We start from the raw sequence: 19,618 nt of genomic DNA, 5'->3' as shown, positions 1-19,618 counted from the left end.
GCGGATGATACAAAATTATTCAGAGTAGTTAAATCACAAGCGGATTGTGATACATTACAAAAGGACCTTGCAAGACTGGAAGATTGGGCATCCAAATGGCAGATGAAATTTAATGTGGACAAGTGCAAGGTGTTGCATATAGGGAAAAATAACCCTTGCTGTAGTTACATGATGTTAGGTTCCATATTAGGAGCTACCACCCAGGAAAAAGATCTAGGCATCATAGTGGATAATACTTTAAAATTGTCGGCTCAGTGTGCTGCAGCAGTCAAAAAAGCAAATAGAATGTTAGGAATTATTAGGAAGGGAATGGTTAATAGAACGGAAAATGTCATAATGCCTCTGTATCGCTCCATGGTGAGACCACACCTTGAATACTGTGTACAATTCTGGTCGCCACATCTCAAAAAAGATATAGTTGCAATAGAAAAGGTACAGAGAAGAGCAGCCAAAATGATAAAGGGAATGGAACAGCTCCCCTATGAGAAAAGGCTGAAGAGGTTAGGGCTGTTCAGCTTGGAGAAGAGACGGCTGAGGGGGGATATGATAGAGGTCTTTAAAATCATGAGAGGTCTTGAACGAGTAGATGTGACTCGGTTATTTACACTTTCGAATAATAGAAGGACTAGGAGACATTACATGAAGTTAGCAAGTAGCACATTTAAGACTAATCGGAGAAAATTCTTTTTCACTTAACACACAATTAAGCTCTGGAATTTGTTGCCAGAGGATGTGATTAGTGCAGTTAATGTAGCTGGTTTTAAAAAAGGTTTGGATAAGTTCTTGGAGGAGAAGTCCATTAACTGCTATTAATCAAGTTTACTTAGGGAATAGCACTGCTATTAATTGCATCAGTAGCATGGGATCTTCTTAGTGTTTGGGTAATTGCCAGGTTCTTGTGGCCTGGTTTTGGCCTCTGTTGGAAACAGGATGCTGGGCTTGATGGACCCTTGGTCTGACCCAGCATGGTAATTTCTTATGTTCTTATCTATGGATTTCTTGGTTGTTTGCGTGGATCCAGGTATGATTGTTATGACTCTGAATACCAGTTTTTGTAATTCTGTGAACACACTGAAATTCTTTTGCATTTCCTGTTGTTCTTAAATGTATTCTGTCTGTTAAATAAAAAGTTTGTGGAATATTCACCTGATTTTATTCCAGCCAATTAACATGGTTTCAGACTTAGAAGGGTTCTAATATAAGCGATTTTGTTGTGACTGCTTACTAATAGCCTCCAAGGACTCTCCAGTACTGGGGGCCAGGGTGTGCATACGTTTGAACATCATCAGTGTAAATATGAAACGTCATATTAAACAGATGAGGAATAGTTGTCAAAGGCTGAACAAAGATATTACAACAAAAAGTGAACCTTGTAGAACTCCGCCCAAGGCTCACCCCATATCACCTGCTGACTGCAGTCTAGCAAATAAGATGTGAACCATGCAAGGTCCATCCCAGCAATGTCTATCTTGCTCAGTCTTTGCAGAAGGATCTGGTGATGAATTAGATCAAATGCTGCTAAATAGTCTAACATAATCAAAACTGTAGGAGCTTTACCATCTTTAAATTTTTAAAGATCATCCATAAGACCTACCAACAAGGTTCTGTCCCACAACCTAATCCAAAATCAGAGTCAAAGGGCCAAGGATATTCCTTTCAATCACAAAGGTTTCCAACTGAGACAATATCACTTGTCCAATTACTTTAGTTAGAGATGAGGAGTTGGAAATATGGCAGAAGTTCTCTACCAAGGAGAGATCCAAGGAGAATATTTAGATGGTGGTCTAATAGGAGTACGTTTTAACTCTTCAGACAGCGAAGCATTAACAAGCACATCAGTATAAGTTCCCAAGTCTGGCCTGGCAGTCTTAATCATACACCCTGCTATTATGCCCAAAGGACATTTTGAGGTATTCATTTTAGCTATCAACCTCTCAGTACCTTGGGCAGAAACCAGGGAAATCATCTCCCAATCCTGAATGCAGATTTGTGATGTGCTTACTTCCCCAAACAGTACCTCCTCATCAACCCCTGTGAGCAGCCTCTCCACAGGCCCATTAGACACTCCCCCAGGGCCAACCTCCCTCATTTTGTTGACGTTAACTCTAAAGAACACCATAAATTTCTCTTAACTATCCTTAGTCATTTCTGGCTATTTGGGTTCTTTAGGTCTCAGCACTTCAATTATTAACCAAAGCAATTCCTGAGATGGATTTAATGCACCAATAATTTGTGCTGAAGAAAAGGTCCTTTTCAACTCATCAATTTCCAGATAATACAAATTCCTGTGCAATTTGCATTGCTGTCAATCCTAGTCACTGCCAGACTTTCGCCAGTGCCACTCATGTTGCCTTGCCTCCCACTTAAGTCTCACTAATTCCTCTGCAAAGCACTGAGATCTTCTGTGATTTTTCATAATAACCCAATCCAGAGGTGCTACACTCTCTGCCACTCTGCCCATTTATAAATACTACTGACTAGCCAACTGAACTACCCCCTGCTCCCCATCCTTAGGGGCGGATAGAGAACGCACAGTGAGAAATTCATCAGTAGAAGCCCTGGAAAAATTCAAAACCTTTATTTCCTCGATAAAGGCAAAGCAGTGCAATGGTAGGGCAATGCACCACAAAGTTTATTAATGAGTAATGAGATCATGAAATCATTAATTCGCTGAACCGAGTCCTAATCTGAGGAGCAAAACAATAAATCTTTCATCAAGCAGAATGGCTTAGAATATGGAATAATGTATTATGGAAAAATTAACAGAGTTTAGAGGAAATAGATATTCCAAATTTATGTTACTATGGAGACAGTTACTAGAGAGATCCATAGTCAGAAGCATTTAGCCAGATAACGCAGATGTTATCCAGTTAAATGAGGATTTGGGCACTTATCCGGCAGCGGCTATAACAACCCTCAAGGTTGTGCTCTGACACTTTTCTGCATGGCACATATAGGGCAGGACCTGCCATAACACTGAAGGTTGGTCTTCATCTGAATCCACTAGTAGTGTCACGCAATTAATTCCAATGTCCAGGTTATGCCAGGATGATCGGATGGAAAGGAGTCATGGGCCCATTCAAGAACCTTTTGCCATAGGTGCCAGGGCACCACTGTCTTCCAGGGAGGGACAGTGAAAGTGGCTGCAACCACAATCTTGGCTGGGTCAATGATGTGTTGTGGAGGCTCTAGGGTTCCTTCCGTATCGAAGGACCATGTAAGGGCATCAGCTAGATGGTTCTCTGTGAGTGGGCAAGAAACGCAACTCAAAGCCAAATCGATTAAAAATGAAGGACCAATGGGCTTGCCTGGGGTTTAATTTGAGCTTGTGCCACATTTTTATGGTTTTTGTGGTCTGTATAGATGGTCACTGGGTGCTAGGCCCTTTCCAGCATATGTCGCCATTCCTCCAAAGCCAGCTTGACTGCTAGCAGCTCACGGTCTCCTATGGTATAGGAGAATTTCCTTGACAAATAGGAGAAAGTCATGAGTGTGTCTGTTAGGATTAGTGAGTATGTGGGCCCTGGGCCGAGGTGAGAGATGGTACTGCTCATAGGGAGGAGCCCTGTGAGCCTCACCGTTGGGAGGCGAGGGCTCAGCTTACGTCAGACACAGAGAAAGTCTAGAGTCTTTATTAAAGAGGTAGAGCAGCACTACCCACGGAGCGGGGGGGTGCAAGTAAAAGTCTCACAGGCCAGAGGAGTCACGGGGTCTGTGGAATGGGGGATACCCAGGGAGGATACCTCAGTGTAGTTAGTAATGGTCCACACATTGGGGTACACCGATGAGGTCTTCAGTAAAGATGGTAGTGGTCCACGGAGCAGGGTACACCGAAGAGGGTCTTCCGTAGAGATAGTAATAGTCCGCAGAGCGGGGTGCACCGAAGAGGGTCCTCAGTAGAGATGGTAGTGGTCCGCAGAGCGGGGTATGCCGATGAGGTCCTCCATAGAGATGATAAAAGTCCGCAGAGAGGGTACACCGAAGAGGGTCCTCAGTAGAAGATGGTAGTGGTCCGCAGAGCAGAGTACACCAATGAGGTCCTCAGTAGAATAGGAAGTGACCGCAGAGTGGGGTACTCATGGCAAGAGTAGCCTGCCCCATTCCCTGCCCCATTCCCTGGGTAGCCTGCCCCATTCCCTGCCCCATTCCCTGAGTAGCCTACCCCATTCCCTGGGGTTCCAGGGAAACCCCAGGGAATGGGGCAGGCAGACGTCCTGAGAGCCAGGCCCTCCAAGGAGCAGATAGCCAGAGAAGAGGAGAGGGCCCCCGAGGAGCGGGTACCCGGGACATCTCACGCCAAGGAACGAAGGGTCCTCTGTGAGCGAGGCGGATTCAGCAAAGAGGGATCTTGTTGCCAAGTAGTAGGCAGGGCCAGCCGGCTTAAATGTCCTGGAATGATGACATCATCCGGAAGGGACGCCCCTGAGGTTCCTGCCATGACATGCTTAAGACTGGCCTGTGCGCATGCGAGCATGCCTAAGGGATTCTGATGACAAGATGGCGATCGGCGGCATCCATGCCACCCCGGGAGGCCTGGGAGAGGTAGGCAGGCTGTCAACAGCTGGCAGAGGTCGCCAGTCTTCCCCATGGAGTCGAAGCTGTGAAGAAAGAGGTGAGCAACAGCAGTCGCAGCCGTCTGTGACCGACAGGCGTAACAGTGTCATTGCTATTATGCTGTAGGAGGACAGTGCCTACCCCAAGAGTGGACACATCTACCTCTAGAATGAAAGGCTTGGTTGGATCTGGGTAATGTAGACATGGATCCCAGGTGAATTACTCTTTCAGTCGCTGAGAGTCTATAATGGCTTCTATGGTCCAGTTTTTGGTATCTGCTCCTTTCCTAGTTAAAGCTGTGTGTGGTGGTGGTGGTGGTTGGGGGGGGGGGGTTGCCAAGGAGGAGTACCAAGAGATAAATTGACTATAGTGGTTGGTGAAGTCCAGGAAATGTTGCAGCACCTTGAGGCCCATGGGTCAGGGACAGTCCATGATGGCTTTTAACTTGTCCAGATCCACATTGAGGCCCTGATGAGAAATAATGTATCACAAGAAGAGAAGTTTTTCCTGTTCTAAGGCACACTTCTCCAATATAGTGTAGAGGTGATGTTCACAGAGTCTTTGGAGGACCTGCTTGATGTGACCCTGATGTTCCATCAGCAATTTGGAGAAGACTATGATATCATCCAGGAAGACTACCATGTGAATGTAGAGCAGATCCCGGAGGATCTCATTGACTATGGACTGGAATACTGTGGGGGTATTGCATAATCCAAAAAGCATGACTAGATACTCATAGTGTCCATCACGGGTGTTAAAGGCAGTTTTCCATTTATGCTTTCACGAATTCTAATCAAATTGTATGCTCCCCGGAGGTTTATTTTAGTGAAGATCTGGGCACCCCGCAGTTGACTTGAAGAGCTCAGTGAGCAAGGGGACCAGGTAGTGATTCTTCTTGGTAATAGAATTAAGACCCCAGTAATCAATACAGGGGTGAAGAGTCCTGTCTTTCTTCCCGACAAAGAAGTCAGCCCTGGCCGACAAAGAGGAAGGATGAATGAAGCCTCTGTATTCTCCTTAATATATTTGCTCATGGGTTCTATTTCGGGTAGGGATAACAGATAGACTCAGCTTATGGATGGCAGTTTACCTGGAAGCAGGTCTATGGTACAATCATTGGTTTGGTGGGGCAGTAAGGTCTCCATTTGCTGCTTGATGAATACATTGGTGAAGCTCAAGTACTGTGTAGATAAACCAGGCAATCCCATGACGGTCACCTTATGCAATAGAACTCTATTGAACTATAATTTTATTTTTCTTGTAGCAAATACAAAATTTAAGAATAAACTGTATTGGGAAAGAGAATGTATAGAATAAATTGGGGAAGAAAAAAAAGCAAAGAAAGAGACAAGTCGATTCACTCTCTCTCTCTCCAAATCTGACACTTTTCTCTCTTACCCTTTTTTCATGTTTCCTCTCCCTCTCTCCTTTCATTCTGTCTCCCCACCATGTCTTCACCTGGTCACGCGCCTTCCCATCTCTTTTTTCCTTTCACTTCTATTAGACCAGTGGTTCCCAAACCTGACATATCTATGACATATTTTATGATCTTATATTCTTATGTGGATTGAGAACTGGTTAAAGGATAGAAGACAGAGCTATATGGTAAATTTTCTCAATGGAGAAAGGTGAATAGTGGAGTGTCCCAGGGCTCTGTACTGGGGCCTCTGCTTTTTAACATAGTTCTAAATAACCTAGAAATGGGACTAATGAGTGAGATGATCAAATTTGCTGATGTTACAAAAATATTCAAATTTGTTAAATCATAAGATGATTGTGAGAAATTGTAAGAGGACCTTGCAAGACTGGAAGACTGGGCATACAAATGACAGATGACATTTAATGTGGGCAAATGCAAAGTAATGCAACTAGGGAAGGGCAACTCATATTATAGCTACACAATGCAAGTTTCCATATTGGGAGTCACCACCCAGAAAAAGGATCTTTATTTATTTAAAAAACATTTTTTTTTTCTATACCGACTTTCACAGACAAAGTCTGACCAAGACGGTTCACAACTTCAAATATAAAGAAGAATAAAAAGAAAGAAACTAAACAAAATAACTACACAAATAAAACAAAACCAATAAAATATAAATAAACAAAGTAAAGTAATAGATGGAAAAAAAGGACAATTATATTTATAATCCCTAATTCTTTAACATAACTATACTAATTTTATAAAAACAAGAAAAAGTTGTGGATAATACGTTGAAATCCTTTACTCAATGTGCAGTGATGGCCAAGAAAGCAAATAGGATGCTCGGGATTATTAGGAAGGGAATGGAGAATAAAACAGAGAAAATCACACTGCCTCTGTATCACTCCATGGTGTGACTTCATCTTGAGTATTGTGTGCAGTTCTGGTTACCACATCTCAAAGATATAGCAGAATTAGAAAAGGTACAGAGAAGAGCTACCAAAATGATAAAAGGGGATGGAACGATTCACTTATGAGGAAAGACTAAAAGAGATTAGGGCTCTTCTGCTTGGACAAGAGACAATTGAGGGTAAATATGATAGAGGTCTATAAAATAATGATGGAGTGGAATGGGTAAACGCGAATTGGTTGTTTACTCTTTCAAAAATCACTAAGGGACACACAAGGAAAGTACTAGATTATATATTTAAGACAAGTAGGTAAAAAAACTTGTTTTTACTCAATGCATAATTAAATTCTAGAATTTGTTGCTAGAGGATGTGGTGAAAGCTGTTAGTGTAACTGAGTTTTAAAAAGTTTGGACAAGCTCCTGGAAGAAAAATCCATAAATCATTATTAAGGTGGACTTGGAAATATCCACTGCTTATTCTTAGGATAAGCAGAATGCACTCTCTGTACCCCTTGGGATCCTGCCAGGTACTTGTGACCTGGATTGGCCACTGTTGGAAACAGGATACTGGACTTGATGGACCTTTGGGCTGACCCAATATGGAAAATCTTATGTTATGTTCACTTCCCCATCTTTTTCTCTTCACTAGTACTTAAACCAAGATTCTCAGCATAGCTCAACTACTCACTGAGAGGCCAATGCAAAAAAGTGCGCCCAGCCTAATGCACATGTTTATATTTATACATGATTGGACACAACGTTTTGGATGCACTAGACTAGCACCCGATGCAATAAGTAGATTAGCACATCCAAAAAATGCGTCCAAACAAATGCATAGCTGACAGCGCCCATCACAGATAAATTTAATGTAAATGAGGCTAGCTATTATCCCCGAAGCAGAAAATTGCTGGGCATCCAATGCCCATTTCTTAACATGGCAAATCTGGCCCAGAGGTGGTGTAAAGTCAATCCGTGAGTCAAGGGCTGGTGAGAAATTAAAAAATACAGTCTGTCATTCTTCCTTCTTAGTATTGCTGTGAAAGTTAAATTTACTACTTGCGGTGCTGAAAAATTGTTGTGGGTATGAACTCTTAGGTCAAGGTGGGGTTGACCCAACCTACAGGGAGGAGCCCTACAGGTCCCCACCATCAGCAGGTGGACCTGGAGGAGGCAGAGACCCAACTGGAACTTCGCATGGTCCAGCCCTCGTTCCCCTCAAGTTGAGTCTTTGGGTGCCGGGGCTGGCAGGTCTTAGGTGGGGGCCTCTGTTGGTGGAGAACTCTGTTGACATAGCTGGGTTGGCACCGGAGGAGATGAGGCAAATCCAAAGACAGGATATGGTTGGATGCAGACAGCGGTCAGTAGTGTCCAGAGGTCAGGCAGTGATCACTGGCAGGTGGCAAGCAAGAATGTCCAGGAGCCAAGCTGAGGTCAATACCGGGTATCTGTCCATAGGGCAGGAAGGGCGGCTAGGCAGGGCAAGAAGGCAAGGAGCAGAACAAGCAGGTGAGGAATATGTAGAAGAACTGAAGGTGAAGACACGGACCACTGGCACTAAAGAGGAAGACAAGCAACTTAGGAACTGGAGGACGAAGATGAGGAACAGTGAGGCAACTCACACTATATGTTGCGATGGAGGAAATCCGGAAGTGGATCCTTAGGCCGACCGACCCGAGGGAACAGTCGGTAGGCAGAACTCCCACTGGGCAATTGGAGCTTCACCTGGAAACCCGTGACTCCTCCAGAGGAGCTGTGGGAGCCCGGGTCGCTAGGACTTAGGAGTCTTCGCCCTGGAAGTCCGAGGTCCCCCCAGGAGGAGCCCGTAGGGACCCGGACCGCTGGGACTTAGGCGAGGACGAGGAAACCCAGGAGTGGAATATGAACCGGAGTCTTGGCAGGCGGCGAGCAAGCAGGAGTCGGGGTCACGAACCGGAGTCGAGGCAGGCTGAAGGCAAACAGGAGTCGAAGTCACGGACCGGAGTCAAGGCAGGCTGAAGACAAACAGGAGGAACAGGAACGACGGCAACTAGCTCTACGGGTGAAGGAACCTCGTTGCAAGGCAAGGAAGGCTAGGAACTGCAGGGCTTAAATAGCCCTGCAGCGTCTGACGTCAGGAAAGGAGGAGCTGTGCTTTCCCGCGCTGGGCCCTTTAAAAACAGGGCTCAGCCGCGCACGCGTGCCTAGGGGGCGGGGCTAGCCGCGGGAGGACAACGGCGGCGAAGAGAGAGCCGGCGCATGGCGCCTGAAGGCCCTGCAGGCCCGCGCGGGGTCGGAGCACAAGGAGGGAGCTGCGCCCGGGGTCCCGAGTCCGCGGATCGCGGCAAGGCCCCGGGACCCGGAGAGGAGGTAAGGGCTCGGGCGCCACCGTGGCGACCGAGACCGCAACACTATAGGAATATAAGGAGACCTGTTGCCAAGGCAAAGAAGTCAAAGTCTGGAGACCTTTTACAGGCTTAGCTATATGACGTCATCAATCTGCACCATGGGGCTTTTACCACTGCAAACCCTTTAAATCTGTTGGCATTCCCCTAGGGGGGACATGCTGGCAGGCAGATGGTGGTGTCTAGCCATGAGGAATGCCGGTGGCCTCTTGCCACGAAAAGAAGCAGCAGAGAGTGGTGGCTTTGCCGTGAGTGCATCTTACCCTGCCTGGGGGTCCAGATTAAGAGATTAGGGCAGCACTTCATGGGGTTATCCTGTGGACCGCTGGATGCAAGAAAAATAAATGTACATTGGCCTGTTTTTAAAATAAGAAATTCTTCTGGACGCACAATTTAGATGCCCATAGCAAGCACTTTGCTATTGGTGTCTTCAGCAAAATTTGACAGAAGAAGCAGGATAAAAACAGATGCTCGTACTGAGCGCCCATTGCAATCGTGCATACCCAATGCGCGCTAGGGACGCACAATTCTCCCCAGCGCATCCTTTTTTATGCAGCCCCTTATTTAAATACTGCATCAGGTGCGCATTAAGAAAACGGGTGCTCAATAAAAGCGCCCATTTTCAATGCACATCTTATTGCATTGGGCCCCCAAGAGGGGGGCAGAGACAGGAGCCCATTTAATGGTTTCTATATGAAACCAAAGGGGATGGGTTGGAGGCTGAATAATGTGCTCCTGATGCATCTGATCACAAACCTGATCCAATAAACCCAGCCCACTTGTGTTAGAGAGAAAGTAGTGTGGCTGCTATTTTAGTTCACATGAAGATTGTATTAGCTCTTAAAATGTGGTTAAGAAATATATTAGACTGGTCTATCAGGAAGGTGGCACCTTATATATGTCTGGGGGAGGGGGGGTCCTTTGTTAACCTGTATTGGAGCTGAGATTCAGGATTGGGATGAGGGGGTCACCTCTCACCTCTATTTGCCCATCTCCTGTCAAATCATTGCTTTTCCAATTCTTGAGGCTGCATTTATAGGAGCTGTTTCGAGTGGAGGTGAGGAATGAGTGGGAAGGGGAGTCTGGGGAGTTGCCCCACTCAGAGGAATGAATGCCAGTGATGGTCTGCGTAGGGAGTCCTTCGTTTTCAATTTTTATTTTACTTTTTTCCAGGGGAAAAATATATCTCAGTGTTAAGAAACAAAAGTGGGAGAAAATCAGTGGAACGAAATGGATCCCTCTTTTTCCCCACTGATCTTCTCCTGTTGTTTATTATAATAAACCCTGAGAAATGCCATGGGAAACAATACAATGAACACTGAAACGGAAGATCCCGAGTCATGCAGGAAGGTACATCAGGTCTTCCGAGCCGGTTAAGCAATCGAGAGGCACAGGAGATGCCCTTTTGATAAGACAAGCCTCGCCTTGCTTCACCTGCTAAACTGGACTGGAGTTGCACAAGAGACGCCCTGACTTCCACCCCACGCTCTCCCCTTCGCCGGCTCAGTCTTCGGATCACTACGTTCTAGACCGTGCACAGACATTTCGTTTCTGTCGTGTTTTAGACATTTCGTTTCTTTTTTTTTTTTTTTTTGGCTTAGTTTGTTTCATATCTTTAAAACAAAAATATAAATGAAACAAACAACCAAAATTATTAAAAAAAAAAAAAAAAAAAGAAAAACAACTGTTGGGCTCCCTCGGAGAAACCCAATCTCCCCTATGCCTTCCCCTCTGGTCCCAGTGCGCTCCCCTCCCCCAGCCCTCTTACCATTTGCCCCCCCGTCTCTCCCACCCTGCTGGATGTACTCTTACCAATGTCGCTGGCAGGACCAGGCCGGTGCCTTTCTTATTTTCTTCCTTACATTTGGGCCGATACAGTAAAAACGCGGGAGGGCGGGTGAGCGCCCGCTCTCCCAGCGCGCGCACAGGGCACTCTCCTGTGCGCGTGATACAGTATTTTAATTAATTTTAGTTAGGGCTGGTGGTAAAAAGAGACACTAGGGACACTAGTGCGTCCCTAGCGCCTCTTTTTTGACAGGAGCGGCGGCTGTCAGCGGGTTTGACAGCCGACGCTCAATTTTGCCGGCATCGGTTCTCGAGGCCACTGACAGGCAAGGGCTCGGAAACCAGACGCCGGCAAAATTGAGCGTCCGGTTTTCGACCCGTGAGCCACGGGCCTATTTCAATTTTTTTTTCTATTTTTTTTACTTTTTTTAACTTTCAGCACCTCCGACTTAATATCGCCATGATATTAAGTCGGAGGGTGCACAGAAAAGCAGTTTTTACTGCTTTTCTGTGCACTTCCCCGGTGCCCGGAGAAATTCTGAATCTCAATCTGCCCGTCTTCCACTTCTTCTTTCGCCTCCTTTATTTTTTGGCCCTAGATATTTAGTTTCTTGATTATTTATACTTTTTTTTTTTAGAATAAAATATGTAATCCTTGTTTCATGCACAGAAGAAATCGTGGAGTAAAGAGCACATCCATGTAAATATAAAATGGTAAGGATAAATGTGTGGCAAGGCCTAGACTGTTCCGTTTTGTTGCTGACTTCTCTGTTTATTTAAAGCAATGAGGATGGAAGCAATCCATAGCTGAAAGGCAATATTTAAATGTACATCTTGTCCTTGCCATCCTTGTATCAATGCCCATGCAGCACCAGGCATGCAACTGGTTAAGAGACAGGAAACAGGAACTGATTTCTCCAGTCCAGAAAGGTAAACGGTGGAATGCCACAGGGTTCTGTTGAATTTCTTTTACTGATGATCTGGAAAAGGGGAACAAGGATTGAAGCGATCAGATCTGCAGATGGCACAAAAATGTTCAAGGTAATCAAAACACAAGCAGATTGGGAGGAGCTGCAGAAGAACCTTGCATCCAAATGGCAGATGAGCTATAATGTGGACAAGTGCAAAGTAATACACAGGAGGGAAGTAACCCTAACTATAGGCGCACAAGGCTGGGTTCTGTCTTAGGAATAATCACCCAGGAAAAGGACCACGGAGTCCTTGTGGACAATCCATTGACATCCTCAGCTCAGTGTGCACTGGGGGGTCAAAAAGGCCAGTAGAACGTTAGGAATAGTTCAGGTAAGACGGGAGAATGACATTGTGAATCTCACAATGCCTCTGCACAGATTTCTAGTGCGACCGCACCTTGACTATTGTGCACAGTTCTGGTTGCCCCCCATCTGTAGACACATATAGCAAAACTAGAAAAGGTTTCCATGCACAGGAGCTGGAAAGGAGGCTCTAGAACGAGGGGGCCGTGGGATGAAGGTGAAAAGGGGGTAGACTCAGGGTGTATTCTTAGGAAATATTTCTTTACGGAGAGGGTCCTGGATGCCTGGAATGACCTCCCAGTAGAGGTGGTGGAGGCAAACATTCTGTCTGAAGTAAGCATGGGGTCAACACAGGGGATCTCTGAAGGCGTGGCAGGAATTGTAGGGCTAGAGAAATTGGGTGGATGGGCAGACTACATGGGGCAATTGGTCTTTTTTCTGCCACCTCTTATCCTTGCAATTGAGCAACAAAGGAATTTTGAAATCCGCTGGGTGCTTCCTAATGACCTGGATTGGCCACTGTCGGAGACAGGATGCTGGGCTCGATGGACCTTTGGCCTGACCCAGCCTGGCACATCTTATCTTCTTAGGTTCTGATGCTCTATCCTCCCTGGTCCCAAAGGCCTAGTTTTCAGGATCTCCGCAATGCATGCTCACAAAGTATATTTGCACTCTATGGTTACCGGAAGAAAACTAAAATGTTTGCAGCCATCGAGGACAAGAGTTGTCCACTCCTCCTGTATACCCTGTCTTTAAAAATCTTACCCAAGTCCATTCTTCAGCTATTTGTAGCATATTCATGAGTGGCAATGCCCTTTCTGCATGGAGATGTGATATGGATCAGCACTGCAAGCACCAGGATTTACTTAGATTCATGGAGCTGGCAAGGGACTAGGTAGGAGAAGCATTCAAAAACAGTTCTCCTGGAATAGAATAAAAATGAAAACCTTTTTAAGATACAGATATGTACAAAAAATGTTTTGGGGTTGTTTTTTTTTGTCAGATCTGCTGCCTGGTCTTAAACAATCACACTTTGTGAAAAGTACAGCGTGGGCCTGGGGGGCCACTTCTCTAGGCTAATGGTGTTCTTGTTGCACTGGAGGTGGACCCTTGGCCTGGTGCAGGATTGGTACGGCCCTCTGGTCGGACCCAGAGAGCGCCTGCCAGCAGGAGACGGAGCGCAGGAGGAGACAGAGGCTGGCTGGAGCTTCGCCGGGGTTTCCGCAGGTTGAGCCCTTGCGTACCTGGTCTTAGGTGGGCCTCGCAGGGTCTCTGAGAGAGGAAGCGCAGGGGAGTGCCCACCAACGAACAAGGGTGTGCGGTCACTGTCCAAGCAAGGATGTCCAAAGGTCGTAGGAGGCCAGAATAGAGTGTTCGAGTGGATAGCGAGGATCAAGGCCAGAGTATCAATCCAGAATGGTCAGCCGAAGCAGGGGTCAGTACCTGTAGTCAGTCCGGGAGTAGTCAGGTCAGGCAAAGGTCAAGTTCCAGGCAGCGGTCAGGCATGGTCAGTGGACAGGCAGAGGTCGGTTCCAGGCAGCGGTCAGACATGGTCGGTGAACAGGCAGAGGTCGGATCCAGGCAGCAGTCAGACGAGGTCAGGAGCAAGCAAAGGTCAGTACCGTGAGATCAATCCGAAGGGTACTACCAGGATTGGAGAGACGCTGGAACAGGAGACACTGGAACAGGCAAACTAGAGACACCGGTGTGTATGACCCGATTGCCAAGGCAATGAGCTAGTGGCTGAGTCCTGCTATATATACAGGGCTCAGGTGACGTCAGAATCGGGCGTTGCCTGTGAGTTTCCCACGCTTGGCCCTTTAAAGTCAAGAGAGCTCCGCGTGCGCACGCTAGGGGGCGGGGCCAACGCCGAGGAGGACGCCGAGCCCCGGTGATGTACTTCATCACCACCTTACTGGCATTGCCTGCTTATGGTTCAGGATCATATAACCACTAGCCAAACAATCCCCCCTTCATTCATAACCTAGCAGGTGGAGCAGGCTAGCATAGGGAAAAGTAATAACACTAACTGACAAACAAGTAAACCTATCAATAAGACCAATGACTTCAGCTAAGAAATCGAGAGGCTGATATTTTGAAGTGTCTAGCATTCTTCTATTCTGATAACTGAAATTCTTCAAGAGCTTCCCCTGGAGCCCTGGCTGCAACTACATTCTGCGCAGTGTCAGGTGGAACGGCACCCTGGACTTTATACCATAAGAGCATGAGGCTTGCCATACTGGGTCAGACCAAAAGTCCATCAAGCCCAGCATCCTGTTTCCAACAGTGGCCAATCCAGGTCACAAGTACCTGGCAGGATCCCAAGGAGTAGATAGATTCCAAGCTGCTTATCTCAGAGATAAGCAGTGGATTTCTGCAACTCTTCCTTAATAAAGATTAATTGACTTTTCCTCCAGGAACCTGCCCAAACCTTTTTTAAATGCAGCTACACTAACAATTTCACCACATCCTCTGGCAACAAATTCCAGAACTTAATTATGTGTTGAGTAAAAAAATATTTTCTCTTATTAGTTTTAAATGTATCACCCAGTAACTTCGTTGGGTGTCCCCTGGTCTTTGTACTTTTCGAAAGAGTAAACAACCAATTAATGTTTACTTGTTCAACCCAACTCATTTTATAGACCTCTATGATATCTCCCTCAGCTGTCTCTTCTCCAAACTGAAGCGTCCTAACCTCTTTAGCCTTTCTTCATAGGGGAATTGTTCCATCCCCTTAGATACATCTCCCATAGATACACACCCTACCCTCACGCCCCCCCCTGACTGACACGCCCTATTGAACTCAACAACCATGATCCTCATCCATTCCCATTCCCATTCCTCCAACCCCCATTCCCATTCCTCCAACCCTCCCTCATCCTCCTCCCCTCTCACCCTCCAACCCTCCACCCTCACCCTCCCCACCATCCTACCACCTGATCTAACCGCATATATTCCCTGGCACCATGTGAATAATTAAAATGTAAATATAGTTATTGTGAATACAGTTAATGTGAATATACTTAAAATATGTGAACATGTAACCACCTTTCAAGTTGAATTAGTTGCCTCAATGTTTCCTCCTACTATAAATTATTGTAAAGCCTGTTGCTATGTTATGTTACATTGTGAACCGAGTTGATGTTTTTAACGTGCCCCGGTATATAAAAAACCCTTAATAAATAAATAAATAAATCATCTTGGTTGTCCTTCTCTGTATGTTTTCTAATTCTGCTATATATTTTCTTGAGATGTGGTGACCAGAACTGCACACAGTACTCAAGATGAGGTCACACCATGGCGCGATACAGAGGCATTATGATATTCTCTGTTTTATTCTCCATTCCCTTCCTAACAATTCCTAACATTCTGTTTGCTTTCTTGGCTGCTGCTGCACACTGAGCAGACGATTTCAAAGTATTATCAACGATGACTCACAGATTCTTTTCCTGAATGGTGACTCCTAATGTGGAACCTTGCATTGTGTAGCCATAATTTGGGTTATTGTTCCCTAAGTGCATCAGTTTGAACTTGTCCTCATTAAATATCATTTGTCATTTTTATTTGCCATTTGCATTCCCAGGCTCTCAGTTTTGCAGTGTCCTCTCGCAATTCTCACAATCCTCTTGTGATTTAACAACTTTGAATAATTTTGTGTCATTGGCAAATTTGATCACCTCAAAAGGATATTTTCTGATTCTGTGTCCATGGAAAAACATTCTTTATCAAGCAAGGCTCATACGGTATTATCTGCCATTCAAGTCACGTACGATGTATTTTGTGACATCGTATTCAGTTCAGACAAATCAAATGTGTGTGCGTTGCGCCAAATCGTTCCCAAGTATTCAGAAGATATAGAAATGAACAAAACATTTCAAATTAGTATTTTAAAACGAAACTATTTATTGCTGGTCAAATGCATTTCTGAAATAGAGTGGATACAATTTCTTTGGCAGAAGGATCTGATTAATGGCATCCTCCATCCCTCAACGATCTGACCTCTCTCTTTTGCTCATGTGGCTTACCTAGGTAAGGAGGAACGAACCCTAGTGACCGACACAGCTGGGATCAGGGCTTGAGTTCCCAGCTTGGACTCGGGGTGGGGGAGGGAATGCACTCTTTGGAAGGATTGTGTCGTCTGGAATGTGCTGCCCTTACTCCTGATTCCCCAGCCTCCCGCAGAGCACATGGCCCTAACCAGGAGTCTGCTCAATGGGGATCTTTGAAATATTGCCTCCAGGAGGCAGTAAAAACAGATCAAAACAGACTTTAGTAACAAGGCACAGTATTTAAGCAGACAAATGAAACAGAATAACTTGACAAGATCTGAGATATTTTACTAGTAGTTTGAAACTGAGTTTAAGGGTGTTTACCTTAATATTAAATTAGATTTCCTGATGAAAATTATTTCATATAAGTGGCATAATGTACCACTTAATGGTATTTGCTAGAGTTCTTCCTTCTCTTTTGTCATATTAATAAGTTACTGTAGTCTTTGTCTGTGCATGGAGCTTTTTTGATGCCTTTTGCCTAAATGAGATCCCGGTGTGCTTCATAGGCATCTCTGCAGCCACTTCTGGGGTGGATGTCCTAGAAGCACAGCTTTAAGACAGAGGGAAGAAACACAGAGATAGGGGAGCATAAACAGGGCACGAGCTACAGGCTTGGCCTCAGTGAGTTTCACAATGCTGTAACGTGGCTCCAACCACCTGCAGTAAACAGCCCCTCTCCAGAAAATAAAGTTCTGCGGAAAACAGCTCAGCAATCAATCTATGTATTATATCAATACAGATTTTATTAGTGTTTTTCAAAGAAGAAAAAAAAAACTTTCAACTCACCATAAAACTGGGGTTGTCCAATCCATTACATCGTTCTTCTGATAAAGGCATTGTTGAGAATCAAATAAAAATAATAATAAATAAAATCTGAGCAATGCAGCAGACAGGAGAGCAGCAGGCGGGATGTGAGCGAAGGGTTACCTGCAGCTCTGAAAGGCTCCACCTGAGCTCGCTTACAGGATCTCCCGTGTTTTTTTCCCCTCTCTATTTCCAGCTGTTTAGGAATGCTTTGGGGTTCCAGCTCGGGCTTACTCAGCCCCAGGGTACAGACAGCCTTTAAATGTCTTTTAAAGCAGGAACTGAAATTAAATAAATCAGACAGTGAGAGAGCAAGAGAGAGAGAGAGTTTGAAGCAGATAAGAGAGAAGTCCTCCCTTTGGACTACAAGGGACAAGGAACTGTCAGCATCTTACAAGGAAGAAAGCTTTACCTGCAATTACAGGGTTGAGCCTAGCTGGGGGAGTGTCAGGTTTTAAATAATCCATTTTAAATCATGCATGTAAAATAGTAACAGCATGGCACACGAGGACCCAGACCACTGCTGCCCCTGCCTGCCAATGATGTCACCGCTGGTTGACAGAATAAAGAGCTGGCCCACCTTCCGTTAGCCTGAACAGTCAGAGATAGTGGATCCATGCAACCTTGCCCCCAGCATTCACAGTTATTGTCATTTTTCCTCACATGCATTCTTCGCATAAACCATATAAAGTATAATTGATCATTATCATAACCATGAGTGTTAGGATTTGTGGGTATGTGGGTCCTGGGCCGAGGTGAGAGATGGCACCGCCCACGAGGAGGAGCCCCCTGAGGCAAGGTCTCAGCAGTGGGGTGCGTAGAACAACAGTGCTGGAGAGAGAGAGAGTAGAGATGAAAGGGTAGAGGAAGCTAGAGAAGGCGACCCCAGGTGGTGGAGCCATGGAACATCAGCGCAGGGAGCTGACATTAGTTCTAGCTTGAGAGTCCTTGAATCTTTATTGGAGAAGTAGAGTGACACTTCCCGTGCAGTGGGGAGTGTGGCAGAGAGACACACAGACGCAGAGGTGCCGCAAGGTCTGTTAAGTGGGGTACACCCACGGAGGAGTCCTCTGTAGTGATGATATGGCCATGGTCTGCAGAGCGGGGTTCACCGGTGAGGGTCCTCAGTAGAGGTGATCCAGCAATGGTCCACAGAGCGGGGTACACCGGTGAGGATTCCTCAGTAGCGATGGTACGGCAAGATCCGCAGAGCGGGGTACACCGATGAGGGTCCCTCAGTAGAGATGATCCAGCAATGGTCCGCAGAGCGAGGTACACCGATGAGGGTCCCTCAGTAGAGATGATTCAGCAATGGTCCGCAGAGCGGGGTACACCGATGAGGGTCCCTCAGTAGAGATGATCCAGCAATGGTCCGCAGAGCGGGGTACACTGATGAGGGTCCCTCAGTAGAGATGATCCAGCAATGGTCCACATAGCGGGGTACACTGATGAGGGTCCCTCAGTAGAGATGATCCAGCAATGGTCCGCAGAGCGAGGTACACCGGTGAGGGTTCCTCTGTAGCGATGGTACGGCAATGGTCTGCAGAGCGGGGTACACCGATGAGGGTCCCTCAGTAGAGATAATCCAGTAATGGTCCGCAGAGCAAGGTACACCGATGAGGGTCCCTCAGTAGAGATGATCCAGCAATGGTCCGCAGAGCGGGGTACACCAATGAGGGTCCCTCAGTAGAGATGATCCAGCAATGGTCCGCAGAGCGAGGTACACCGGTGAGGGTTCCTCTGTAGCGATGGTACGGCAATGGTCCGCAAGCGGAGTACTCACTGTAGCAGAGCGATGGTTCCAGAGGAAGCTCCGGGAAACGAGGCAGGCAGCGGTCCTAGGCGCAGGGTCCTCCAGGGAGCGGATAGCCAGAGACAGGAAGGGCCTCCGAGGAGCGGGTACCCGGGACATCTCACGCCAAGGAAGCAGGAGCTGGAACAAGGAGTCCGTAGAGAGTGAAGCGGATTCAGCAATGAGGGAACTCGTTGCCAAGTCATAGGCAGGCAGGGCCAGCTGGCTTAAGAGTCCTTGAAGAATGACGTCATCCAGGGGGGGGCCGCCCCCGAGGTCCCTCCATGACGTGCTTAAGACTGGCCCGGAAGTGCGCGTGTGTGCCTAAGGAACTCCAAGGGCAAGATGGTGGTCAGCAGCGTCCACGCCGTCCAGGGAGGCCCGGGAACCAGGGCATGCAGGCTGGCGATAGCTGGCGGAGGCCATGAGTCGACCCAAAGGAGTCAGTGCAGTCGGGCATGAGGCAACCGATGGGCGTAACAAATGAGTCAGAAAGAAGCTGTATGGCACGCCGCAAGCATTGAGAGCACTGGCAGTAATTACGACATTGAAGTCATTCCCAACATGCCCTAGCTTGTGAGCAAGATTCATTTTTGTCATAGTGTGCCAAGACAAACAATACAAACAAAACTCCTCCAGTTCAGTA

At 46.4% G+C, this 19,618-nt stretch overlaps 1 protein-coding gene across 2 annotated transcripts in view; it reads right to left on the bottom strand.

Annotated features, from left to right (window-relative positions):
* Positions 1–17,917, bottom strand: part of LOC115089190 (solute carrier family 23 member 1-like) — a 97,066-nt gene extending 79,149 nt beyond the window's left edge. The window contains exon 1 of one of the 2 annotated variants that reach the window (XM_029597234.1): positions 17,163–17,917. In XM_029597234.1, the coding sequence (XP_029453094.1) occupies positions 17,163–17,213 (51 nt within the window). In that variant the 5' untranslated portion in view covers positions 17,214–17,917. The remainder of the gene's footprint in view (positions 1–17,162) is intronic. The other variant, XM_029597236.1, reaches the window with a different exon arrangement.
* Positions 17,918–19,618: the final 1,701 nt, after the last annotated feature.

Source organism: Rhinatrema bivittatum, chromosome 4 (genome assembly GCF_901001135.1).
Source record: "Rhinatrema bivittatum chromosome 4, aRhiBiv1.1, whole genome shotgun sequence".
In the NCBI taxonomy this organism is placed as follows: Eukaryota; Metazoa; Chordata; class Amphibia; order Gymnophiona; family Rhinatrematidae; genus Rhinatrema; species Rhinatrema bivittatum.
This window is presented reverse-complemented; position numbering and strand designations above follow the sequence as displayed.